Here is a 24,882-nt window from a genome sequence, read left to right on the forward strand (position 1 = left end):
CCATGTCTGGTGTCTCTCCAGTGGCTGGATTAATGTGGCATACGAGGAAGCCTGACTAGCAGGTATAATTAAAGCATGAATCACAGGAGTAAGTCATGGGTAACTCTGAAAGCACCTACAGGGAAAAGTCCATTCGAACATACACAGCTTTAGAGACTAAATGATAAAGGGTAGGAGGAAAAATCGTAATTCCATGTAAATGCAATAATAGACCAAAAAAAAATTTTTTTTTTAAATGGGGAGGGCATAGCTCAGTGATAGAGTGTGTTTGGTACACAGGAGTCCTGAGTTCAATCCCCAGTACCTCCATTAGTAAAAAAATTTAATTACCCACCCCTCACTTCCCCCAAAATGACAGCTCTGAGTGGAAATACATTGATAATGGCCTCAGTGCTTTATTGGTACGGCGTCTACGTGAGGCACTGTCACACAGCATAACCAGCTGCACGTGATACAGGTACTCATTTTCTGTTTTCTATTCCAAAAACTGCTTGAAGTTAGGTAGGATGCTTCGTGTTTTTTATCTTTCCATGTAAATCACTTCTCTGCCTAGATCCTAATCATGTATTGAGTAGGCATAAAGCGTGCAATAACCTACATGAATGGGTAAATGATAACCTGTATCTTAGAATCTAGAATCAATCTGTCCTAACATACAAGACTTTCAGAAAAAAAATGAAAATGGACACCCAACTTATTAAATGCTCTTTATCAAAGATTGTTGATACATTTTTAAAGAATTAATCACAGGACTTTCATTGAATGAGAAACAGGAAGAGATTGTTATATTTGACCCTGTTTCATATCTCAGCAGGTGGCATTGGATTTAGTTGCTTGGAATGGCAACATGGCAAAAGTTGAAAGGAAACTATTTGTTTGGCCTAATTTTTTGTCTTTCAAGCTGTGTGACGAATAGATGTAAAATCACATCAGGTGACAAACAGCCCCTCTGCATCTCCTATGACTCCATTAACTGACAAATAGCATTACTGCCAATAACCCCACCCCACCTTCCCAAACGAGAAGTATTCAACTGACAGACAAGAGTCAGGCAGATAAAGTTAAAAGGACTCTAGTGATATTGGCCATTTTGCCAATATTTTGAGGTCTAATGATGTAAATATGGATGGAAAGTTAAGTTAAGCCAACTTCCCTGGCTCATAAGAATTAAAATCCAGACCATCAAATATACTGTTTACATCCTCTTATCAGTCTTAGTTTAAGGTTTCCATGTTATTTTTAACGTTCATGCGTACTTAAAAAAATGAAACTAAAAGTCTTGACAGATTCTGACACTTAATTGGGAAAAATGTAAAACACTTTAATGGAATTTTTCCCATGATCTGCAGAAGAGTTTTTAAACAGATGGTTCAAATGGACAAAGCAATGAAAACATAGAAATTAAAAGCAGATCCTTAAGAAAAATAACCGACTTCTCAGAAATCCTATAGATGCTGGTGGGACTAGATGTAAAGCAGCAGTTTCTCTTGCTGTCAAGGTTTCGAGAGAACAGAAATTTATTAGGTGATCCCTACCAGAGGAGGGGTAACTGCCTCTTGGTACGAATTAACTATTCATTTGGAACTTCAGCCAACTTCAACAATCTGAAAATCTCCAGGCTTGTAGGGCAATTCCATCCAGATGGTGATAAAAGATACAGTATTGTCATACAAATAGGTATTCTTCTAGAAGAAGAACGTCTAAGTCCAAGGTGCTTATTTGGGAAATAAAAATGACCTAAAGTCTTCCCACCTTCACAGCAACTTGGAAGAACTACAGCACCCACGAGCAGCCCAAGGCCCATGAAGCTTTTCGTTCTGAATAGGAAAAAACCTGACATTCCAGGATGAATGCAGTGAACGGTGGGAAAGAGACAGGAGAACTTTCCGCCTGGAATTTACATGCGTTCAGTGGAGACTCTCAACTAAGTAAAATCTAACCAAGTAAAATCTAATTAAACCTAAGTGAAATCTAAGTAAAATCAAATAAAATCTCAACTCTCTGAAGTAACATCTTCCAACAGGCTTCAAACTTCAGGGCAAGGTTTCTCTCCCAGACAATTCTAGGGAGTGGGTGGCGGGGGCGGGCTGGGAGTTTGAGACCGTTCTGTGGAGTGAGGACCCCCGCAGTGTCCCGGCGGGTCAGTGGGAGCCGGGCGCCCCGGAGAGGCAGGGTTAACCGCCCCCCGGGCGCGGGCAGGAACGCAGCGGCGCCGCAGCCGCGCGGAGCCCGGGAGCGAAGTGCGGGCGGGCGGGGGCAGGAGGGTAACTGGGAGGAGGGGCGGGGCGGCGCGGGGTGGGGGCGCGGCGGCGGCGGGAGGAGGGTCTCCGCGCGCGGGCCCGATCTGCGAGCGCTCTGAGCCTGCGTCCGCCGAGGGGGAGGGTTGCCCCGGCCCGGCCGGAGGGGCGGCTGGGCGCTTCAGGCTCACAGCGCGAACGACTGTCAAGGGAGCAGGAGCGCGGAGCTGCCGGAAGTGTCTGCGCGCCGCGGGGGAACTTTCCTGCCCCGGCCGCGGCCCGGAGCCTCCGCCGCCTCCGCGCTCGCAGCGACGATGCGCCCGGGTGACAACGACCTGAGCGGACCCGCGCCTCGGCCCACCGCCTGTGTCTGCGCTCGCCTGGCCTCGGCGGAGGAAGCCTGAGCCCGGAGGCGTCCGCGCGCCGCGGAGCCCGGCGCAGGCGGCGCGACGCGCGGGACCCGTTTTCCCCGCGCGTCTCCTCGCGTCCCAGCTCGCTCCCCGCGATCGCGCGTCCCCGGCGTCGGCCGCGGTCGCCGGCTGTCCCCGCCTCGACCGCCGGCCCGGACGTGCCCCCTGCGGCCGCTGGCAGTGCCTGTGCCATGGGGCTGCCGACTCTGGAGTTCAGCGACTCCTACTTGGACAGCCCGGATTTTAGGGAGCGCCTGCAGTGTCATGAGATTGAGCTGGAGCGAACCAACAAGTTCATCAAAGAGCTCATTAAGGACGGCTCTTTGCTCATCGGGGCGCTGAGGAGTAAGTAGAGCTGGCGGGGAAGCGCGGAGAGGGTGCGGGGATCTGGAGAGGCTCCACGGGGTGCGGGTCTGAGGGGTGGGTTGGAGGAAGCCAAGCTTCTTTTGTTTGAATGGGTTTGGGGACAAAAGCTGAAGAGCTCCCCTGCTGGTGGCCAACAAAGTTTGTTCGTAGGTGTTCTTGACTTATTTACTTCCAAGTCTACAGAGAAGGGAAAGTTCTCTACTGGACACTGGAGCGTATCCCGAGGAATGTTGTTCAAAGTCATCTGTTTGTATTACGCTCCTGGAAAAATGTGGGGGACTATTGGTCTTTTTTGTAACTTTATTGTGCCTAGTTTGGACACTTTAAAAATGAAGACTTTAAGGAGGGATTCAAGAGTCTGTCTTAAGGATAAAATGAAGCTAGTTTATTTAGTGGTATTCAGAGAAAGTGATTCATTTCTTATGTACATCAGTGGCTTTTCCTTGGGCACGATCAATCATTGAATGGGCCTTTAAAAATTTATATATGTAGATAGGTTTGTGGTTTTGCGATTTAGTAAGATAATTGAAGACAGCATGGCACTCGTGGATTTTATCTCTGTACAAGATTGTGCGTCTTATTTTTGGTTTGTATTGTAACCATGGTGTTCATCAAAAGTCATTGACTAAAGACCAATCGTTACTGATGATGGACTGCAGAGAGTAAAGACCGCCTCTAGGGCTTCTCCCACGTCCTTTTCCCACATGCCTTCTGATTCCCTCCTGCATCCTCCAGATCTTAACTTTCAGTGACTTAAGACCTAAGGGTCTTAGTAAAAAGAAACTCTGGAGTTTCTCTTACAAGATTGACTCACTAAATAAGGCTTAATTTGTTACCTACCCCAGGACCTATTTGCACTTTAATAGAGGCTTCTGAAAGTCTTAGCCGCTGAAATGAAGTCTTGGAAACTCTGACCTCTGATAGGTAAGTGAGTGAGGGCTTAAGGTGGAGAGGCCTTTGGGTGACCTGGCTTTCCCCAGGACAGCTGTAGGGGAAGCATCATTGAATATGTCAAGTGCAGAGTCAGTAACAACTTGATGGAGATGTGCATGTGTCTGAAACTAAGATATTAGCATCTAGTCTGTCTTTGAAGCATGTATTATGGTAAGGATGGAGCTTAGCAAAATGTCTTCAAATTGGTGTGCTCCCAAATCCTTTTTATTTGAACCGTCTCAATTGCTAAAACATTTACTTATCACTTTTATTACTTAACCTGGGTAAAGAAAATGTTTTATGTCTACATTCACTTCATTTCTGAATTTGAGGCCACTACTGATAATAATAGTATTTCCTGATTTGTGAAAACATTACTAGTTTATCTGCAGTTTTTTCCATCCTTTGTGTGCACAAATGTGAACACTGGTTTGCAAATCCCTCTTGAGGTCTCCAGACAGCCTCTTTGCATCTTAGCATGATGCCTCTCCAAAAAGTTTCCCCATCTAAGAGCGCTGAATGCCAGGCTGACTCTTGCTGGAGCTGCCAGATGGTCTGCAAATGACATTTTCTCCTCCCTCTGCTAGAGAGCAGGCCTAGTGTTTCAGAAGGTGAACACACTTAACATAGCTGGGATAAAAGCTCTGAAATGCACATCATTTTACTAGTAATATTATAAACTTTATTATGATTATTGACATCTAGCCTTTCAAAAAAGCAAGTGATTCCCATCTTTATAGAGTTGTTCTTGCATTTATAAGTGAAGAAACCATGAGAGTGTAAATTCCTTGAACATACAGACTGTGCCCCATAAACCTGGCCTTGTACGCTTAAATATGCAACCTCCCTTTCTAGGATTCTTAGGTTTTTGATGAGAGTGTGTATTGTGTTAACTAACATTTGATTATTACTTCTCTCACAGTGGAAAGAAAACGTTTTAGCCCTTGTTGAAAGAATTCCCAGCATTAGCTTCCAAATGGGAGAATTTTGGAACAGAGGAACCCTTGAAGTCACACGTGGCCCTGCTTTTTCCCACCAAGCCACCTTCTGTCCCTTGGGGAGGATGCCCTGTCCCTTGGTGAGGATGCACTGAGGCTAGCCAGCAGCTGCTAAATGCCTGCTCTCTGAAGCTGCTCCTCAGGGACTTCAAGCTGGCGTCCTTCCCTCCCCGACCCATCAAGGAGCCCTCCCTTCCCCAGTCCTGACCCTTCTGACTGGTTTTCCTTTCTGCCCGAAGAAGCCTTCACTTTCCAAAACTCTAAACTAGGCCTCTCCATTCTTCAGTGTATCCATTGCCCTTTCAGTCTTATTTTTAGCACTTTGGTGTCATTTTCCTTTATAATGAATGCTTTCTTAATCTGACTTTCCTGAGCTGACAATCGCTGATGCATTTCTAAGCATCTTACAGTATTTCCAACCTAGTTGATAACTTTTCTGGTTAGAGTCTCGGCATGCTCTCTTGGATAATACATGCTTTACTGTTCCAGTAGGAGTCACACGTGCTCCTTAATCTTTGATTCAGGATGTGCATTTCTTTAGTAGAGAATTGTCAGGATCCATATAAGTGAAGAATTTGACTAGATGATTTGAATTGTAAATAATATATGTAAGATACTTCATGTATTTTTAAGATGTATTATTGCATTTCATATACACATCCACTCTGAGAAAATGGATGACAGTTAACTGAGTGAGTTAACGTAGTGAGTTAATGAGGACCTGAGTTTAAGTTCTGGTGCTGTCAAGTGCTGTGTGATAACTGGCAAGTAACTTAGTCTCTGGGCCTTACCTTTCCTATAAAATGAAGGAACATCTATAAAAATCTTATCACTAGCATTACTTGTTCACTTTGTTACGTGCCATATTGACATTTGGTGAGTGATGTTTGAGGATGTTTGATGCTGGTGAATCGGGTTTTAGTTCATGCTGTGTGACTCAAAATCTCCACCCTTTTTATCAAACATTACTCAATGAACTTTGTTCCTTTAACAGGTGCCAGTCTTAAAATTTGGTGAAATTACAGGCTAGTTTTGCTGATTAATTTTCTCCTTTACAGATCATATCCAAAGAAACATTTGAAAATGGCTTTCTCACATAATTCTTTTTATGCTTTTGAATTCAAAGAACCATCTTTAAGTAGATCTTCGTCTTTGCAAAAATAGACAGACCCTCCCTCCCCTGAAGAAAAGAAGGAGGGGGCGGAGACTAAATTAGAATTGTACTCCTGGAATGGAATTGATTGAATTGACTGGGTGGAGAGAGCATATTAACCTTCTTTCCTTCCACCTGCCCTGCAGCTTCTCGGCCTTCCTTCCTTTCTAATCACTCTACTTCCCCTCGTTGCCTTAAGGTGGAATCGACCAGCTGCTTCCTCTACCTTTAGCCTAATGTTTCTCAAACTCGTATGTCTGGGCTTCTTTTGAAGGAAAAAAACATGTCAGCGGACTGTACTATAATTTTGTTTATTTATTACAGTGAAATAAACATATACACCCATGAAACTACAATTCTTATGTTTATTCATACAATCTTAAAAGCAAATCCGTTTACAAGTTACATATAAATAATACTGTGAAACCAGTACAAAACTACATGTAAGTGATCTAATGGATTTTTTTTTTTGCTGAAACGAAGTTTCCTCTCATATAAAGACTGCTGATAATACCTGTGTATTGTCGATTCATTTTTTCCACTGCTTTTCCTGATTGAAAGTGAAGTTCTTCAAAATCTGCTTTCCTGATGATGGCCTTCTGTCTGCCACAAATTTTATTTGTTGGTCGTATTGCCTCTGTTCTTAAAGCATTTGTTTCTGGCACTCGCGATCCCTGACCCTGGTAAGAATTTTGGGCACCTGTTTGGGTGGCAGAAGTTGGTTGCTCATAAATTGATGTAGAATGCGCAGTTAATTAAGACATTAGCAAGAGGGAAGTTCCTTAAAGGGGTCTACCCTCTGTGTCCACAGACCCCAGCGTGAAGTGAGTGCGCTGCCGTGGTACCCTTGTGCTCCGCGGATAAAGTCGTTGTTTATAGTGAAAGAAAACCCTTAATGCAAAGGCCACATGGAAATACCTTGGAAAGGCTGAGCCACTGCTGCCTTTCATTTGCTGTGTGTTTCATTTGGTTTTCACTTTAAGCCAGCCTCTATTTTGTGTGTGCTCAGGGCCCACTTTGCCACCAGTTTTTGGTGGTTCAGGGAAGGAGTTCAATAAAAGCGGGGGGGGGGGGGAATGACAAGCTTAAGAAATCTGACAGACTTCCTGTAGTTATGGCACTATTGGTCATCCTTCAGTTTTTGGTGAGAGCTGCTTTTATTTTAGGCTCCTTTCGGTATTTAAGCGTGCACCTAGGATTTATTTGGTTTTCTGACACTGATTGTAGAATCTTGTTAGATTCTTGTTTACCCTGCAAGAGCTACCTCACTGCTGCTTACTCCACTCACGTTGTTTTGGTTGTCTGACTGACTGGGCAGCCTAGTCAAAGATGTGAATGTGTAATTACTTCCACCATTCATTCGCTTCTTTTAGTCATTAGAATTTGAGTTAAATGAGCAGAAGCAACTGTATCGTTCAAATGAACTGTAATTAATTTAGGAACTGGTAGATTAGGAAGGTGGTGCTTGAAGGTTCTGCTTCAGAGGCGGTACAAGTGAGAGCATTTCTACTTGTGTTCATTTAAATGGGAGCCTTGGGGCTCATCAAGGTGGAATTAAATTGGGCTGGCTCAGTACTTCCACCTGCCTCTCTACACAAGCTTAACAGGTGCCCTTTAACATCATCTTTACTTCCATTGGATTTCCTTTTTCCACAGGTAGTAATTGAGGGGCTGAACTGTTAGAAAGCCAGGGAGTTGGGTTGCTGGGAGAACAGAGAATGTTTCCTGTCTAGCGGAGGAGAGCGGCTTAGCAGTAACCACCTCTTACCCTGCCTGCTGTGATCAAGATACTCTGAGCGGGCAGAAAACTCAGGTAACCACGAAACTTTTACGTCACTGCAAAGCCTCTGTGACAAACCTGCTTTCAGTTATTAACATTTCTTAGAGCACAGTGTTAATTGTGTTCTCAACGACGCGTGAGCATTTCTCAGATTATGTAAGAAAAAATAATCGAGCTTAACGTTCATTGCTTTGGTGCCAAGTGTAACTTTATTCAAGTAATGTATACGGAGAGTGTGGCAAATCTCTTCTCTCGGTTTATAAAGAAAGAGAAATGGTACAGTTTTCACTGTTAAGCCATATTCAGTAAACATTATGCAACAATGAAATGTTTCTTGTGGACAGATGAGAAAGGGTGAAGGAAAGGGGGGTTTGAGGCTTGGATCTCGTTCGTGAGTATTGTTGCTTGCAGAGCTGCGGTTGCCACCTGTTCTGGCCCCAGCCACCCCTCTGTCTGGATGGTAATTTCTGTGCATTTCAGCCTTGTTGGCAGGTGCCAGATCCCCATGGCCCGGCCTGCTGCCCGCCCGGTTCAGTTTGCTTTCTGCCAGTCTGCCTTTTCCCTCCAGCCTGCTGAACCTCCGCCCAGCCTCTCATCATCCTTGCAGCCTACCCCCAGTGGACATGGCCTTATCAGCCAAGGACTGGCTACCTGCTTCTTGCTGATTTTCATCCCGAAAATTAAAACCAGTTGCCGAGCACCTGGCTCTCTCTCGTTCAGGGACTCTGCGCTTCATCTTTTGCAGCTGCCAGATTCTGAGTTTAATGGCTGGCTTTTGTAGAAGTGCAGGACTTCCATAATGTTTGTTAATCTTAATGGTCCTTAGGGCAGGATGATAATGGGACAGGCAATAGAAATGTAGTTATTTTATTTTATTTTATTTTTAAAAATTTTGTTATTTATTGAAGCGTAGTTGATTTACAATGTTAGTTTCAGGTGCACAGCAAAGCGATTCCGTTATACATAAGAAATGTGGTCATTTTAAATGTTTTGTCTTTGGTCTGGATGGTTCCCGTAACGTAGAGACTATTTTGTAGGATTACATCTACCTGGAATGATTGGTTAATCAGAAGACGCCACTGTTTGCATCTGCGGTTTTCTGATTTTATAATCAAGACTCCAGTTGTAATGCCGAAGAAAGTGTTACAACAACACGCGCATATGCAATACTCTGAAAAGGATGTGATGTGTTTCAGAAAAAGTGACTTGGGGAATGCATAGTACAGTTCCAAACAGCAGCTGATAATCTGCCCATTTTCCACCCTTTTTCCTTTGTTACAGAGGAGTGTATGCATCAAAAAGGAAAATATAAGCCCTCCTTTTTGAGGATTTCAAGTCTTCCATTTGAGAATAATTTGTCTAATTGTACTTTTTACATGGAACATGGTGGGAAAAGATGAGGATAAGACTAATAGTTAACTCTTTGTAGATCATTTTATGTTGATTATTACAAATTTTTCACTTCCAGTTTTTAGATTTTTATGGTAGAAGTCTCCATTCCTAATGGTATTTTTAAAAATACTCAAACATGACCTTTTTATTATGTTGTTGGTTTATCTGGTTTGGGTGGTTATCAGGTAAAAATGGAGAGCGTCTCGTATTTTGTGAAGGTTGAGGAATTATCCTGGGATGGTTCTGTGTCAAGTGGTGTGAAAAAAAAATTGGGAGAAATGCACCATGTGTGTAATTTTACTGTATTAATAGTCCTCCCTCCTGAACCTTGGCTTTACTCTGGGAAAGTGGGTAGTCCCAAAATGACCCCTTTCATTTGGAAGCCTGATGCACTTCTCAGTAGTGGAATTTCTGCAATATTTCCTCATGCAAATCTAAAAAGCAATACCATACTGCTTGCTAGTTAATGAAAAACATGCCAGTATTCCCTTATGTGTAAATATATACTGGAGGTTATCCAGACAAAAGACCCAGCTTCAGTTTTCTCTTTAGTACACAGGAAAAGTGATGATTTAATTTAGAAAATTGGTATGTGTTTGTGTGTGGAGGGGAATAATGCTAATAGAAATCAGTGTTCCATACAGCGTATTAATCCCCTTTCAAATGGAAGCGTGTAAATTGATTTTGCTTTGCTGTGGTGAGAATTTTCTTTTTCATTTATTTAGTTTTCTTAAAATGTCTGAATGAAAGATGTGGCCAACAACACAGCAAAACAAATACGAAAGGAATGGTGGTAGTGGTGGGAGGGGTTAGCAAGGAGAAGCAGATTGAAGTGAGCTGTGAAAACAGTTTAAATATGGTGGTTTGGGAACTTGTATCACACTTTGTGTGCCTTCTATGAAAAAGCTATCATGACACTGGAGAGTCGAAGAAATGAGAGATTCTAGTTGTTTAAAAAGTTGCAGATTTGAGGGCCAATGAAAAATTGTCAGCATAAGAGAGAAGAGATGTGAATTTTTAAGGGGTGCGCTGTTTGGGGAAGATTTGGGGAAGTTGTGCACTCGTGAAAAAACGATGTCAAGGGAGGAGGGACTTCCTCAGACTCGTACGGACTGCGTATCAGTCGTGGTTTTCCTTCCGTGACCCTTTCTAATGTTTTAGCTTGGTCAGGGTCTCAGCTCCATCACCACACCTTTTTCTCAGCACGTGCTGTTTGCCAAGTTCCTCTCCCTTATTTCCTCCATCTCTTAAATGTTTGTAGTGTGCAAGAATTCCTTCTTAGCCCTTTTGCTGTTGGCTTTCCTTGTGTGACGGCAGCATCTGCTCCCCAGGCCGCAGCCCTGACCTCACGCCCCTGGGCTCTGGGCCTGATTTTCACCAGCTGGCTACCTGTCACCCCCTGGCTGTGCCGCCAGCACCTCGGACTCTGTGCCCAGGTGAAGCTCTTCCTTCCGCAGCCCGTGCTCTGTGCTCTCATCGGCTCCGTTATCCTCATCACCTGGTCACCTTAGAGAGCAGCCTCGGAGTCTTTCTAACGCTGCCCGTGTCCTTCCATGCCAGTTTTTAAACTCCAGTTTTAAACTGGAGTTTTTTCATTCCTGCTAGATCCTCACATTTGGTTAGTCCTGCAGCTGTAAGCTCACAATATCTCAAATTTGATCTTCTCTGCCTGCATTAATACTCCAGTGTGTGTGTCTCCGTGTGTGTGTATGTATATATGCGTGCATGTATGTAGATAGGAAGTAATTTTTTTCCTCAGCTGAGAAGGACAGAAATTTGATCTCAGAGTTCTGGAGGCCAGAATCCGAAGTCCGGGTGTCGGCGGGGCCATGCTCTCTCTGAAGGCTCTGAGGGAGGACCTTTCCTTGTCCCTAGTCTCGGTGTTGTCAGCAGTCTGAGACGTCCCTTGCCTTGTAGCTGTGTCACTCCGGTCTGTGCCTCTGTGGTCACACCGAGCACTCACTGTGTCCCTGCTTATCGGGTTTTACTAGCCTTTTCAGTATAAACTTCTAGGTGCCAGAGTTTTCTGTATTCTAATTAGCTCTGATTGCGTTGTGGGTACTCGGTAATTGTGAACGCGAACGTGTTACTAACAAGATGATACAGAGGAGGGTTTTGATTATCTGGAGTGAATGAGCCCGGGAATTGGGATGGTAGGTTTGTTCCTTAATATTTCACCCATCAAGCTTCAAATGGTCATACGGACATGCAGGGCTGGGTAACCCAGGGGACAGTAGGGAGTAGCACTGTTAGGTAGTTAGGTAGAAATGAGCACTGGGCAGGGGGAGAGGCAGGGTAGAGGAACAACCCAGAACACAAGGGGCCTGAGCTGTCAATTAACCAGAGCAGGTGGAACTTGAGCTGTCAGTCAACCAGAGCGCAGGGAACCTGAGTTGTCAATCAATCAGTCACTCACTCAATCAATCAATCACAAAACCAGTATATAAAAACAGGAGAAACAAAGGAACGGCGCCATTTACCCTCTCTTGGCTTGGCCCGCTCCCAATTCTCAGGAGTGTACTTTCACTATTTTTTTTTTACTTCACTACTAAAAATCTTGCTTATATCACGCTTTTTGTCTCTCGTCAAAAACTTTTTTTTCGGGGGACTAGGAACCGAGGTGATTCTTATTTCCTTTTCCCGGTAGCAGCGCCAGGAGTTAGAACTTCACTCTGGTCCTGCTGCTGCCGCTGACTGCCGCTGTGGGTACCAGCTGTTTGCCCCAGACCCTATTTTCATCAAAAATGGGACTAGCATTTGCTTTTCAGTCCTTGTGGGGTTTTCATGTGGGCCAATGGAAAAGATGCGTAATAGCGTAATATAAACATGTGGCATTATTTTCGTTTGCTTTCGGCAGGATCGTAGTAATCCAGATGATTTCAGCTTTTTCAAGGCATAACTTTAACCTGCTAAAATATCTGTCAAATATTTCTGTTAAAATATCTCTTGTACTATCTTACTGCGTAGTAACGTGATTATCAAGGTGGAGAAGCTTTCCTGAAATGCTAAAGCCTGTGTTGGTTTGTTTCCTAAGGTAACTCTTCTCGGTAGGAAGTGATTACAAGATATGGCATGGTTTTGATTTAGCCTTTTCTCTTTTAAACAAATCAATAATTATCTATTGTGATCTGGGAACCAAAGAACAAGGAAGCATCTGGTTGGCACCTAAGGATCATCCTGAACGGGCAGTGTAGATTTTTGAAACTATGGATGTATCTGCTGCTGCTTTGATTCTGCGGGCTCAGGTCAGCGGTCTATAAAAGTTGTTAAAAATGGTGGTCAAAACTTGCACTTGTCAGAAGTGAAATAAAAACTTGGGCAATTTCACGAAATATAACAGGCCGGACTGCAGATGAGAGATCTTTTTTCCAGATTGACTTCTGCATTGAAGGCAGACAGTGGCTTAGAAAAGTGCTTTCCTAGGCGTTTCTTATGCTGCACAGATGTTTTGTAAATGTGATTATGTTTGGCTAGTGGTTATTGGTGAGAGAAGAAAATGATGAGATTGGTAGGGCGTTGCTGGAGGGTCGGTGAGTGAGCAGGCAATGATGGGGAAGAAGGACGTTGAATTGGGAAGTGAAGAGGGAGAGTTACTTGGCCCAATGAGAAAGCTGAATTGAACCTGTGGACTAGTTGATCCAGGAAAGGTGGTGTGATTGAGTTGGTGTCAGAATTGGCAGGAGAGGATATTTAGATGGTACCCTAAGGACAAAACAGATTATTAAAAATATATATATATATATTTCTTGAGGGGTTGGTGAGCTTCAGGGAAGCTCTGCCCTGGGGCTGGGGGAAGTAGGGAATGAAGAACAGGAAGTCTGGACTTTCGGGGACAGTTTGGAAAGCGAAGCAAGGGCTGAAAAAGACCAGTCTCAGGGGATAAAGAAAGAAAACGCAGATCCTGAATTATCCTGAACAGGAATAGTAGGAGCAAGTGAGTGAGGACTTTCAGATTTGTCAGGTTTAAATTCTGTTGGATGCATGGTTTTTTCCTTCCCATTATTGCCTCCATGCCTCACACTGACTGCTCTTGTGGAAGTTAGAATTCATTTGGTTTTCAGGCTGGTGATGTTCTTTGACACCCACTGATGAGGGAAGGAGTTGGGGTGAAAGGAGGACACAGACCCAAGATGTCAGTTGCGAGACGCTCTTCCCCATTCAAGTCCTCAGGTTATGGCTGAGACTGACCTGTTTCTTGTTCATTGCATTTTGCATTTCCCTCAGAACGTATGTTGATTTAAGCTAATCCCAATTTATCCAAGTTACCTGAATATTAAATCTGGCTTAAAGCAACAGAGGGGTTGCTCTTCAGCTAAGCTTAGCGTTGTCATTTGCACGCGTGCTGTGCTAATCACGTTGACTTTCATCATGAGAACATTTTAATGTGAAGTAGGTTCACTGATGATTTAACATCAACAGCGGTCAGCCTGGTAATAGAAAGAGCCTGGGCTTTAAAATCAGAGCAGCGCCCTTTTTTGGTTTGTTAGTGGAGCTACTGGGGGTTGAATCTAGGACCTCATGCGTGCTAAGGATGTGCTCTAGCCCTGAGCTGTACCCACCTGCCTCCATCCCCAGAGCAATGCTTTTCAGCCCCAGTTCTGCCACTTATTAGCTGCATGGCTGTGAGCAAGTCACTTGGCTTCTTTTGTGATTTTCCTTGTCTATATATGGAAATAATACTTATTTCGTATGCATATTTGCAGGATTAAATAAGATAACACATGTAAAGTAGCTAGCACGATGTATGACACTTGGTATTAAATATTAATTTCTCGTCTATCTCATTTCTAGCTAATGTTGAGACCAAGTTATGAACAACCACCACTGCCATATTTTACTCAAAAATGGGCGTGATGTACCTTTTCTAAGCAAAATCTTTACCTTATCTGGGCAGAGGTACAGTAGATGTTGAGAGAGCACTGTGTTTAATGTCGATGTGGGCGCTGCGGACCGGCTGTCATCACCTGGCACCATGAACGTGGCTTGCAGTGAGAGAAAGCCACTGCTTCTTTGGAATGGTGTAGCTGTCTTTTTGAGGACCTTTCCACATCAGAGATTTTATGATCTTGTCAAAAAAAAAAAAGGTGTTCATCATGTTTTATTTTGCTGATTTTATTGTTTGCCTGTTTTTCTCTGTAGAAAGTCAGGGCCTTAAGAGTTGGTACCAAGTCTTCAGGACTCTGGAGCCAGACGCAGGATACATTTTTTGTCAGTACCTATTACATAACTAATGGGCACTTATGGGAAGTCATGTCAAACTAATGTTTGGAGATGCGGAAGTCCACAGGTTGTCACTGACCATTTAATATCGAAACTAATTCCAAAATTTTCTTTATAAGATATATATCATAGTGAAAAAGCCAATAGCATAATATGTAGATTTGCCAGAATGAGAGTTAGTAGAGTAGGCTTATTCAAGGAGTAGAAATTTGTATTAAAGAATGGATTTTCTCTTCAGCAGTGACAATAATATGTTAGTACCTCAAATACAAGAGATGTTGCTAAGAAAGTGTAATTGTACAAATGATATGTGTTGTTTCCTGTTTGCGTTATTTTCCAGATGCCATTTCAAAGTGTTGATTTTAATTGGATGAAAATGCCCTTTTTTAAAAATGCCATTCATTGTTTTGTTTTTTTAACTTTTTGGGGGCGGGGGAGGTAAAAAGGTTTATTTATTTATTTATAATGTCAGTGCTGGGGATTAAACCGAGGACCTCATGCATGCGTGGCATGCACTCTGCCACTGAGCTGTACCCTCCCCCTGCCATTCATTTTTTAAACAGGATCCTTGAGGTACAGTTCAATGCCATAAAATTCATCCTTTTAAAAGTGTACAATCCTGTGGTTTTTCTTATGTTTACAGAGTTGTGCAACTATCACCACTGTCCAGTTTTGTTAAATTTTTTTTCAGCTTTATTGGGGTATAATTGACAAATAAGTTTAAAGTGTACGTAGTGGTGATTTGATACAAGCATGGATTGTGAAAGAATTCCAAAGGATTCCTGCCAGCTAGTTAGCCCATCTATCATCTTGCATATTTATTTTTTAAATTTTTTACTTTTTGGTGAAAACATTTAAGTTCAGCTCTCTTAGCAAATTTCAATGATATAATGCAGTGCTACCAACTGTAATCACTGTGTTTTTTGTTACCTTCTCATACCTTATTCATCTTATAGCTAAAAGTTTGTACCCTTTTACCAACCTGTCCTATTTCTCCTACCCCGTAGCCCATAGCCACTCCCAATCTATTTTCTGTTTCTATGAATTTGATTTTTTTTTTAAGATTTTACATAAAAGTGCTACCATGCAGTATTTGTCTTTCTCTGTTTGGCTTACTCCACTTAACATAATGCCCTTACCGTTCATCCGTGTTGTCACAAATGGCAGGATTTCCTTTCTCACGGGTGAGTAATATTCCATTGCACGTATGTATCTCTGTCCATGCATCCATTGACGGACACCTAGGTTGTTGTCATGTCTGTAAAGAATGCTGCAGTGGAAATGGGAGCACGGATCTCTCTTTGAGGTCTTGTTTCATTTCCTTTGGATGTGTATCCAGGAGTGGGATTCCTGGATCATATGGTAGTTCTATTTCTAATTTTTTGAGGAACCTCCATACTGTTTTCCCTAGTGACTGAACTGATTTACATTCCCATCAACAGTGCACAAGGGTCCCCTTTTCTCTACATTCTTGCCAACAATTATTATCTCTTATCTTTTTGACGATGGCCATTATAACAGGTGCATCGTTGTGGTTTTGATTTGCATTTCCCCAGTGATGAGTGGTGTTGAGTGTCTGCTCATGGTCCTCTTGGCCATCTGTGTGTCTTCTTTGGAAAAATGTCTATTCAGGTTCTTGGCTTATTTTTAAATCAGATTTTTTTTTTTAGGTTATTGAGTTGTATGAGGTTTTTCTTAAAATTAAAAAAAAAAATTTTATTTTGGAACCACTGTCTAATTTTAAGATAATTTCATCCCAAAAAGAAGGCCCACACCCATGAACTGTCGTCACTCCTTACTCTCTCTCTTCCCTGGCCCCTGGCTGCTGTTACTCCCATTTTGTTTCTGTACATTTCCCTGTTGTAGACTTGTGTAAATGGAACTGTACAATCTGTGGCCTTTTGTGACTGACCCCTTTCACTTAGCATGTTTTCAGGGTTCACCTGCATGTAGTATGTGTTGGTGCTTTAGTCCTTTTTATTGCCAAATATTCAGTTGTGTGAACATCCCCCCACGTTTTGTTTATTCACTTATGAGTTGATGGACATTTCGGTTATTTCCCTTTTTCTTTTTTTGCTATTATGAATAATGCTATAAACATTCGTGTACCTGTTTCTGTGTGGACATACGTTTTTATTCTCTAGGTACGTCTCTAGGTGTGGAATTGCTGAGTCATATGGTAACTGTTGGAACTCACTGTTATACAATGGAAATTTAATGGGCTTATGAGCATTTACATTACATTCTTATGATGGAAAGCAGTTTGAGAGCTAAATGTACATTTAAAGCAAAGTTATAATAACTTCCCACAGCAAATTCAGATATGGCCTTTATATTTTGTTGGAGAAAACAGAATAACTTGGTAGATACTTAAGGAGGAAACATTCCCCTTCAATTTTCCTTCTAGATGGATAAATATTTAAAAATCTCATAATGGAACTATGGGACAATAACAGCTTTTACGCGTGTGCCAAGAATGGCAGGAGTGGAGAGGAGAAATGAGCATGTAAAGAGCATGGTGTGATGGGCCAGAAGAGGGGTGGAGAAGAAAGAACACATGGCATATTTACTCACAAGCCCATTCAGCGTGTTTAGTTAGCACTTGCTGTGTGTCTGGTACTGTTGTCGGCCTTGGAAATGCAGAAGGGACAGAGGCCCAGCTCCTCCGGGTTGGGTCACTGAGGGCATGTTGCTAACACTGTGCGGAGTGTGGGTTGTGACTGCTTGGCGTTAGGACTCAGGAGGTACCATGTGCGCCCTGTCTCTCCTTGACCGCCTTTCTCTGCTTCGCAGGTAACGTGTACATACATCCATTATAGCAGCCAACACAGCGTAGGGATGTCATCTGAGAATGCGAATGTCCATCCTTCTTCCATCCAGGTCTGTTCAGGAAACACTTAGGGCTCACCTGCCGCACTTGGGGCACTGATACACTGTGTGTTAAGTACCGCGTGTGTGTGTGTGTGCTTGTATGTGAGTGGCCCCAGTAAGTCACTCTCCCTCCTAAGCCCTGGTTTCCTCATTTTTACAGTGGGGATAATAATAATAATGAATCCCTACTTTTTTTCCTGAGGATGAAGTCTCTCGGGAGATATACTTAGCATAGTGCCTGGTACATGAGAATCAGCAAGATGACTGACATTATAATCCCATTATATCTTTTAGCAGAAAAAGTGAAATAATCTCAATGTAAAAAATATTTAAAATGGGAAACATTTTCACTGCCCTTCTATGATGATAAACTTTTTTCATTTAGCCTTCCATGTCCACATGAATAAACTTGATTTATGTATAAACACTGTATATATATATATATATATATATATATATAGTTATTATATTTACTGTAATGTCAAATATTTTCCTTCTGCACATTTTTATTACTAGCATGTTTATGGCTAAAAGTCCTCAGGTTGAAGGTGGTACTTATGTGCAAGTAATTAAAAGCAGTCTGCATATGAAGCGTAAGCGAAACCAGAGTGGGTCCCCTTTTGAGGAAATGTAAGTGAAACCAGAGTGGGTCCCATCTGCAGTTTGCTGCAGCTCAGCGAAAGGAAATTGGATCACGTATCAGCTATGTGAGTGAAGAGAACTTTCATCTTTTAAAGAGTTTTTCCTGCCCGAAATCTGCATTCATCTGTTGTTCTGAAATGAAGCCTATGATATATACATTGTGACATGCATTTGGGGAGCCCCAACATATTCTGTTGTTGGAGCCCAGCTGTGGCATCCACTGAACTTGACCAGAAATCAGACATAGCTACTTTTAAAGCTTTTTCAGACTCACATGTTTAGATTGCTTCTTTTCTTCATGTGGACAACGTAGTTCTTGTATGTTTCTTTTCAGGCGCAAAATTATTAGTTTATTTGAATTATAAATTACTTCATCTTTTATATATTATAAACACTGTACTTTTTAAAGGAGTTGCTTACTACATTAGTCTGAGAGGAGAAACTCGTCCCTTAAGGGCATCTTTTGGCTTTAGGTGCTTTCTGACACTGCTGTTCCAGCCCCCTCAAATATTACTCGTGTGCGCACAGTCCTATCTGGGTTCCTCTAAACTGTGGTCTGTATCTCTTTATGTCTAGCACTCTGCCAGGTACACATTTATGGCCAGGCAACTATGGAATGAATACATGCTTATGTTGAGTTTGTGGAAACTTAACACAGATATTCTAAAGCTTAGGGCTCTGGTGACCACTTGTCAAATCCAAGGGATGCTGTGGCCATGATGCTTCTGGATTGTGGCGTGTTTGACCCTTCTGGCCACTCCTTGCTTCCTGAAGCTGCTTCTCCCTTGGCTTCTGTGGAGCCGTGTTCTCTTACTGATCTTTTCATCAGTTTTGTAACTTTTTCTGCGTAGTCTTTCAGGCTTCCCTTACCTCTTCCCTCCTCTTGAATGTAGGTGTTCATATTGCACAACGAGAACTTTTTCTCAGTAGATGTAAATTGGCGAGGAATGTACATCTGAGACCTAATGGTTTGTATCTGTAAGATAAGTGGGGGAAGAGGAAGATTAGGAAGCCTGTAGGTGAGTGAGCGCTGGGCACAGGACAGCCGATTAGCCAAAGGATAAACACAGCTGTTAACCTTTACCAGGAGTCAGAGAAATGCAAATGAATATGAGTAAGGTGTCTATTTTCTATCTATTAAATTAGCTAAAAAATTTTAAAAATGCCTTTTGCTAGTTATGGTTACCAAGACTCTTACTTTCATTATGTTGCTGATAGTATTGTAAATGACTAATATGTTTCAAGAACCATGAAAAGTTTATACCCACTGCTGCAGTGATCCCTATTATGGTACTTTTCCTGCAGTGGGTAATACTGATTTTCCACCCAGATTCTGTGCCCTTTCATTCTTTCTGTAAGAACCCTGAGTTTGCACAACCCCAGATCAGGCATAAATCCTGGTTATCTGAGTCATTCACAGTAATCCATTTTTCTTTGCCCATGACCCACTTCTAACCCATTTGACAAAAGGGACATCAGCTGTGTTTCTGTCAACTTTAATGAACAGCGCCCCCCTGAGTTTGTTGTGATACTGCATGCAGTTGGGGAACCGTGGTCCCAACCTATACAGATAGATAATTAAAATTTACTTAACAATAGAAAATAATTACCAATGACTTAACCGGTGTAGTAAACTTTAATAGTAATTGCTTCACTAGCCAATTAAACGCAACACTTGTGACATAAATCAAAGGTAGAGAAAAACAGTGTACAGAAATGTGTACTGCTTTTGTTATTGTATGAGGACAAAAATATGCTTGTGATCAAATTTACTACCAGGAAGAAACGCTGTATGTAAACGTACTGGGGTGGTGATACAGAGGGGTCCTGCTGCCCCTCCTTCCCCGCCCCCAGTAAGGGGGTGGAGGAAGTTAGTGAGGACCTGGTGGGAGGTGTTGGAGAGTGAGTCCTACTGGTTACCCCCTCACCCACACTCAGGGCTTTGCAACTGTGATTCCAGGCGTGCTCACTGTTTTCTGGCGGGGCTGGAGGGGTTACATTCCCTGTAAGGAATTTGCTCTGTCAGTGATTATTTGTCAATCATTTTCCTTCATTTGTAGTCCTCACACCCTTTTCCCACCTGCTTCCCCACCTCCTGTTTCTGGCTATTTGCTTTGCTTTCTCCTCTTTTATCCAGTTCCCTTGGAGCAATTTCCCTTTGGCTTTCTTTAAAAATATCATATTGAGGCTATTGGAAGACACACACATCCAGGCCTGGACTCTTCTGTTTGGTTGTGGTAAGCACACTGTTTTCATGGACAAATAAATTACACCTGGTGTTCTGTTACAATATAAGTAGTGTTAATAACAATGAGGGTACTCCTGGAAGACAGATTGAGCTCTTAAAGGTGTTGAGAATGTAGTTCTGGTAAAGGTTTAAGCAACAGAACCTATGGTGAGCTTGGTTTCTTTTGTAATGTTTTATGAACTGTCAGGAGCAAGTCTAATTCCTGTGAAAATGCCTTGTGGGAAAATGTGACCCTGTTATCATCTCTGAGGTAATAAGACACTGGGGCAGTTGGGTCAGGACTGGAAGGAGAAAGCTTGATAGTTAAATCCATCCATTTATCAGATCACTATGAATCACCTACTGTGGATCAAACATTGTGCTAGAAATATAGCATTTTAAAGTAAATCCAAATGATCATCTATTGGATAATAATAAAATGATAATTGGGTTCTCTTTAGTTTTCTGCTAAAAAAATCTTGGAAATTTTAAAGCGTTTGGTTGAGAAGAATTTGGAGTCATAAAACATCAGTTATTTATTGGCTATACTTTTGGGAATTTTTTAGGAGATCTGCAAAAATTTGTTCCTTTGGAAGTATTACCGTAAGTGGTCTGCTGTATTCATTGCCTTTCCATGCCAAGCTTAAATTTGATGCATTCTCTTTCCTTTGGTAATCCATGGTTTTGTATTCTTAGTGTGGTTTGAATTTTGTTATATTTTTTTAGTCATCCTTTCTAACAAAGTTATTATGCCACAGTTGTCTTACCCATTCTTTTTTTTTTTTAATAAAAAGGAAGAATAATCTCAGGCAAGAATTTTGGCCACTGGGCTGTGTCTGGCCCCTCTGAACAGGTATGGTTTTGTAATACTGTGTCAGTATCCTGTGCATTCTGTTATTTAAATCATGAGCAACCGTAGTGGGCAGAGTGATGCAAAGATTTCTGAAATCCTGTTTTTGTGGAAATAGGCAGAATCTTTTTAGCAGAGATTTTAAATGATCTAGAGAGACTCTGAAATGATTTGCTTACAGAGGATCAAAATGTATTGACCTGTGAAGTCAGTTCTTAAATGCTGCAGTGTGAAAAGGTTTTTCTTAAGGGCACTGCACTTTCCTAAATCTGCTAAAGTTTATAAAAACACTTCAAAAGATGAACAGAAAACTTACAAATTATTGCATATGTGATATTTGGATAACTTCCTGCCATCTAAAGCAGCCACTCCCTCGAACCCCTGCTTCCAAAGTTACTGAGAGCCTTTATCTTTCTTCCACTGCCAGCCGGAAGGGAAATTCCAGAAGTCCAATGTGAAAGGAATTTTCTCGAGCAGCTGTGACAGCCGGTCCTCTAACATCTGGGGATGGTTCCTGGGCCCGATGAAGGGCTGTTCAACAGCAGTCGGAGAAGAGGGGAGATTCCTAGTGGGGCTTCCCAGATTCTTTTTTCCTGGTCGGGTTGAACTCCAGGAGACAGACCTACACGATTCTTATTTACCTTTGACTTTGGGTCCCAAGTTAATTACGCCCTCGTGCAATCTTGTTTAGTCTTGTCTCCAGTTGGAGGATGAGGGGAAACGAACTTTCCTCTTTCCATCCTCAAAGTCCTCAAATGTGTGGGGCTGGGACTAGACTTAAAACATGGGGAAGTAATAAACGCCCTTCGGAGGGACTCTCCTCCGCATCCCATTTCCTGTTCTGCTTAACGTGCTGCTTGGGAACATGTTTATCTGGAGACGGTAACAAGAATAAACAGTGCGTTTCCTGATGGCTCTAGGTATATGTTCATTCCGATTTATTAGATAATCATCTCTTTTTCATACCCCGGGCCATGTTAAAAAGTTTTTTCTTTGTTAACCCCATAATTGAAAGGGATAACAAAAATCCCAACACAAGGAGAACTAAGTACCAATAGGAATCACCTAGTCTTCACCAGGGAGAATAGAACTATGCCAGTTGTTAGGGACTATGTAAGAATTAGGAAGCAGTGATTTCTGTTCCTGAAAAACCTGCAGCCTAAACAGAGCACAGATACGTGCACAGAGCTAAAGCGGATGGTTTTTGGCGGGTAGATGTCACTGGGAGAAGTACTGTCAGCATAGCTTGGAGCAGGTGATGCGCATGGACTGGACAGGCGTGGGGAGAGGATGCAGCCGGGTAGGACAGCGCGGGAAAAAGCACCAAAGTAGAAATGCAAGGCAGACAGGTTGATTTCTTGTGTTAACTCAAGCAGCTGAGTAAGAAATGAGAAGAGAACTGGGAAATGTGTACTGTGAATGTCTTTGGAAGGTGGTCTAAGCTAAGAGTCCACTGGGTGTAAGCTTGCTGGGGACCTGTGCCCGTCCTGTATTTTGATTCACTGCACTTCCTGTCTCTTGAATTGAGCTGGGTGCCCGAGCAGTGCGGAGTCGGGTGTTGAATGCGTGCCATGACCCAGCAATGCAGCATCTGCCCGTGTGTGCGTTGTCGTTACAGCTTCATTGTGGTTCGTGTTTTTAAGCTTAGATAATTAAGACACCAGTATTTAATTATAGGTAAGTAAATGAAAAAAGTGGGTCCTGGGTCAAAGAAATGCTATAGGTAATTAATGGAGATAATGAACTTGAGTACTTAACTCAAGAAATAAATCAATAGAAGTTTTCTAGTTAGTGAATTTACTAATTGTTGATTTCTGAAGCATCAGTTCTTTCTCCTGGCTTACTCACATGTCTGTTACATGAAATAGAACTGTGCTCTTACAGTTTCATATGCTTTGGGGTTAAAGCATGTTTCATTAGGGTGAAGATGATTAGTAGGAAGTGACCCCAGTTTCTTTGTAAACACGGACCAAAATGTAGAAACTCAGCAGTTTTATTTTGTTGGTAGGTAGAGCTATAATAAAGAAGGACGTTAGTTTAAAAAAATTGTTTCTTGGGAGAAACTGGAGAAATTTCAGGAAGGATAAGAAAGCCCGCACCCCCTTAAGCTGTCTCAAGGTTATTTTGAGAATGAATGTGTTGAATGGAGCAATAAGAGATACTGAATAGCAAAGAGAGGAAGACAGTGGGTATCGGTGCAGAGCCCCTGAACGAAGGGCGGCCAGGAGGAGAATTCCAGGATGAGCTGTTGAGGTATTCAGGCTACAGAGTTAAGTGTTCATGGGGGATTTCAGCAGCTTGGACATCTGTTGAATAGCAAATATCCCTAAACATTTATCATCTCGGGATGATTCTGGGTTATGCAGAGGACAACTTCAAAAAAAGGAAACCATGGACCAGCAGTCCTGGTTTTGTTTCTTGCAAGTGGGGAAGGAAAAATAATTTGAGCTTGATGTGGATTTAGTGTTTACTCTTTACATGAGCTGCCTTGAGTATATTACCCTGGCATTCAAGTTCGCTCACATAGGATATTATACATTCAAATGTCCCAGTGGTTGTCAGACTGTGGTTTGTGATCCTAGAAGGTTCTTGAGATGGATTTAGTGAGTTGAACTGGTAATAGGAAAAAAAACAGAATAAGTAAGATAACACCGTGTAATGAATGTATTAAGGGAAAATATGGTTTAATGAAACTTGTTCCTGTTTTATAAGTACGTATGAATCAGTCGACAATGTTGCGTTGTAAAATGTAGTTCTTATTGAGCCACGGTCAAAAATGTAAAAAAAAAAAAAATCACAATGATTTTTCAAGAAATGTAAAAGAAAAAAAAGGGGGGTGATACTATTTCATGAATTAAGTTGTATCTAGGATGTATGTGGTGAAGCTTGATTTAAGTTTTCTTCGGGCAGGTGTGTGGGCAGATGCGGGGGAAGAGAAATTCTCTGGTGCCGTGGAGATGTTTTGAGGTCGTGGGGTTCTTGACAAGTGGCACATCGCATGGGTCCCGTGTGGCTCTTCAAAGCAGGTCCTGGTTGACCCCACTGCAAAGAGCTCTTGAAGGTGGTCATAGCCACTGTATCAAGCAACTGATATTAAGGTCAAGAAAGAGAACTTATCCAGTTCTTGGAAACAGACATTTCCTGTGCAAAGTCTTATACTTCTGAAAGAAACCGTGTCTTTTTATCTTGTTCAAGTGAGAATATTTCAGTTTTGGAGGAGCATAGCTGGGTTGTTAGCAAAAGGAGGATTGAACCTAAGCGAACGAGTTTGAAACAGAGCGAAAGGTCATTTTTGAAGGTTAGCTGAGGATAATAAATTAGACAAAGTTTCAAACACAGCAAGAGTGAAAAAAATATAAGGTTACATGTAGATAGGATATTTAAAAATGGATTTCAAAGAGGAAAGTAAAAATGAGTCTCTGAAGAATAAGAATTTGATAAAACAGAAATAGTAATTTCTCACTTAAGGATATGCTTATGTATTATAAAAAAATGTGAACTAAATTGAAGCCTACATGAGTCAACTATCATGTAAATTAGTTTCTTGCACAAGTAACAGTTCAGTATTTTATTTAACATAATTTCTTTAGATATGCATTGCATTTGATAGATCCTATGTTACTTGATTCAAGCTTTAAATTATTTAATGAATGGTGTTTGTGATGGAGAAATTTAGGGGAAGTTGTGATGATTCACTGCACATTTTTAAATTTATGTGACTTATTGGATACAGTGAATCCCTAATAGATTGAAAGGACTGTACATCTTTCAAGCAAACTGATATTACTGGAAAAGTATTGGAA

The 24,882-nt window shown here is 41.9% G+C and overlaps 1 protein-coding gene across 3 annotated transcripts in view; it reads left to right on the forward strand.

Annotated features, from left to right (window-relative positions):
* Positions 1-2,295: 2,295 nt before the first annotated feature.
* ARHGAP42 (Rho GTPase activating protein 42) overlaps positions 2,296-24,882 on the forward strand; it is a 251,314-nt gene continuing 228,727 nt past the window's right edge. The window contains exon 1 of one of the 3 annotated variants that reach the window (XR_006721255.2): positions 2,296-2,992. Coding sequence is in view for 1 of the 3 variants with exons in the window: in XM_010973325.3 (XP_010971627.2) it covers positions 2,839-2,992 (154 nt within the window). In the remaining 2 variants the exon portion in view is untranslated. Of the gene's footprint in view, positions 2,993-3,918; positions 3,938-24,882 lie in introns of those variants that run through there. The other 2 variants (XM_010973325.3, XM_074372929.1) reach the window with 2 other exon arrangements.

The sequence above is a fragment of the Camelus bactrianus genome, chromosome 10 (genome assembly GCF_048773025.1).
Source record: "Camelus bactrianus isolate YW-2024 breed Bactrian camel chromosome 10, ASM4877302v1, whole genome shotgun sequence".
In the NCBI taxonomy this organism is placed as follows: domain Eukaryota; kingdom Metazoa; phylum Chordata; class Mammalia; order Artiodactyla; family Camelidae; genus Camelus; species Camelus bactrianus.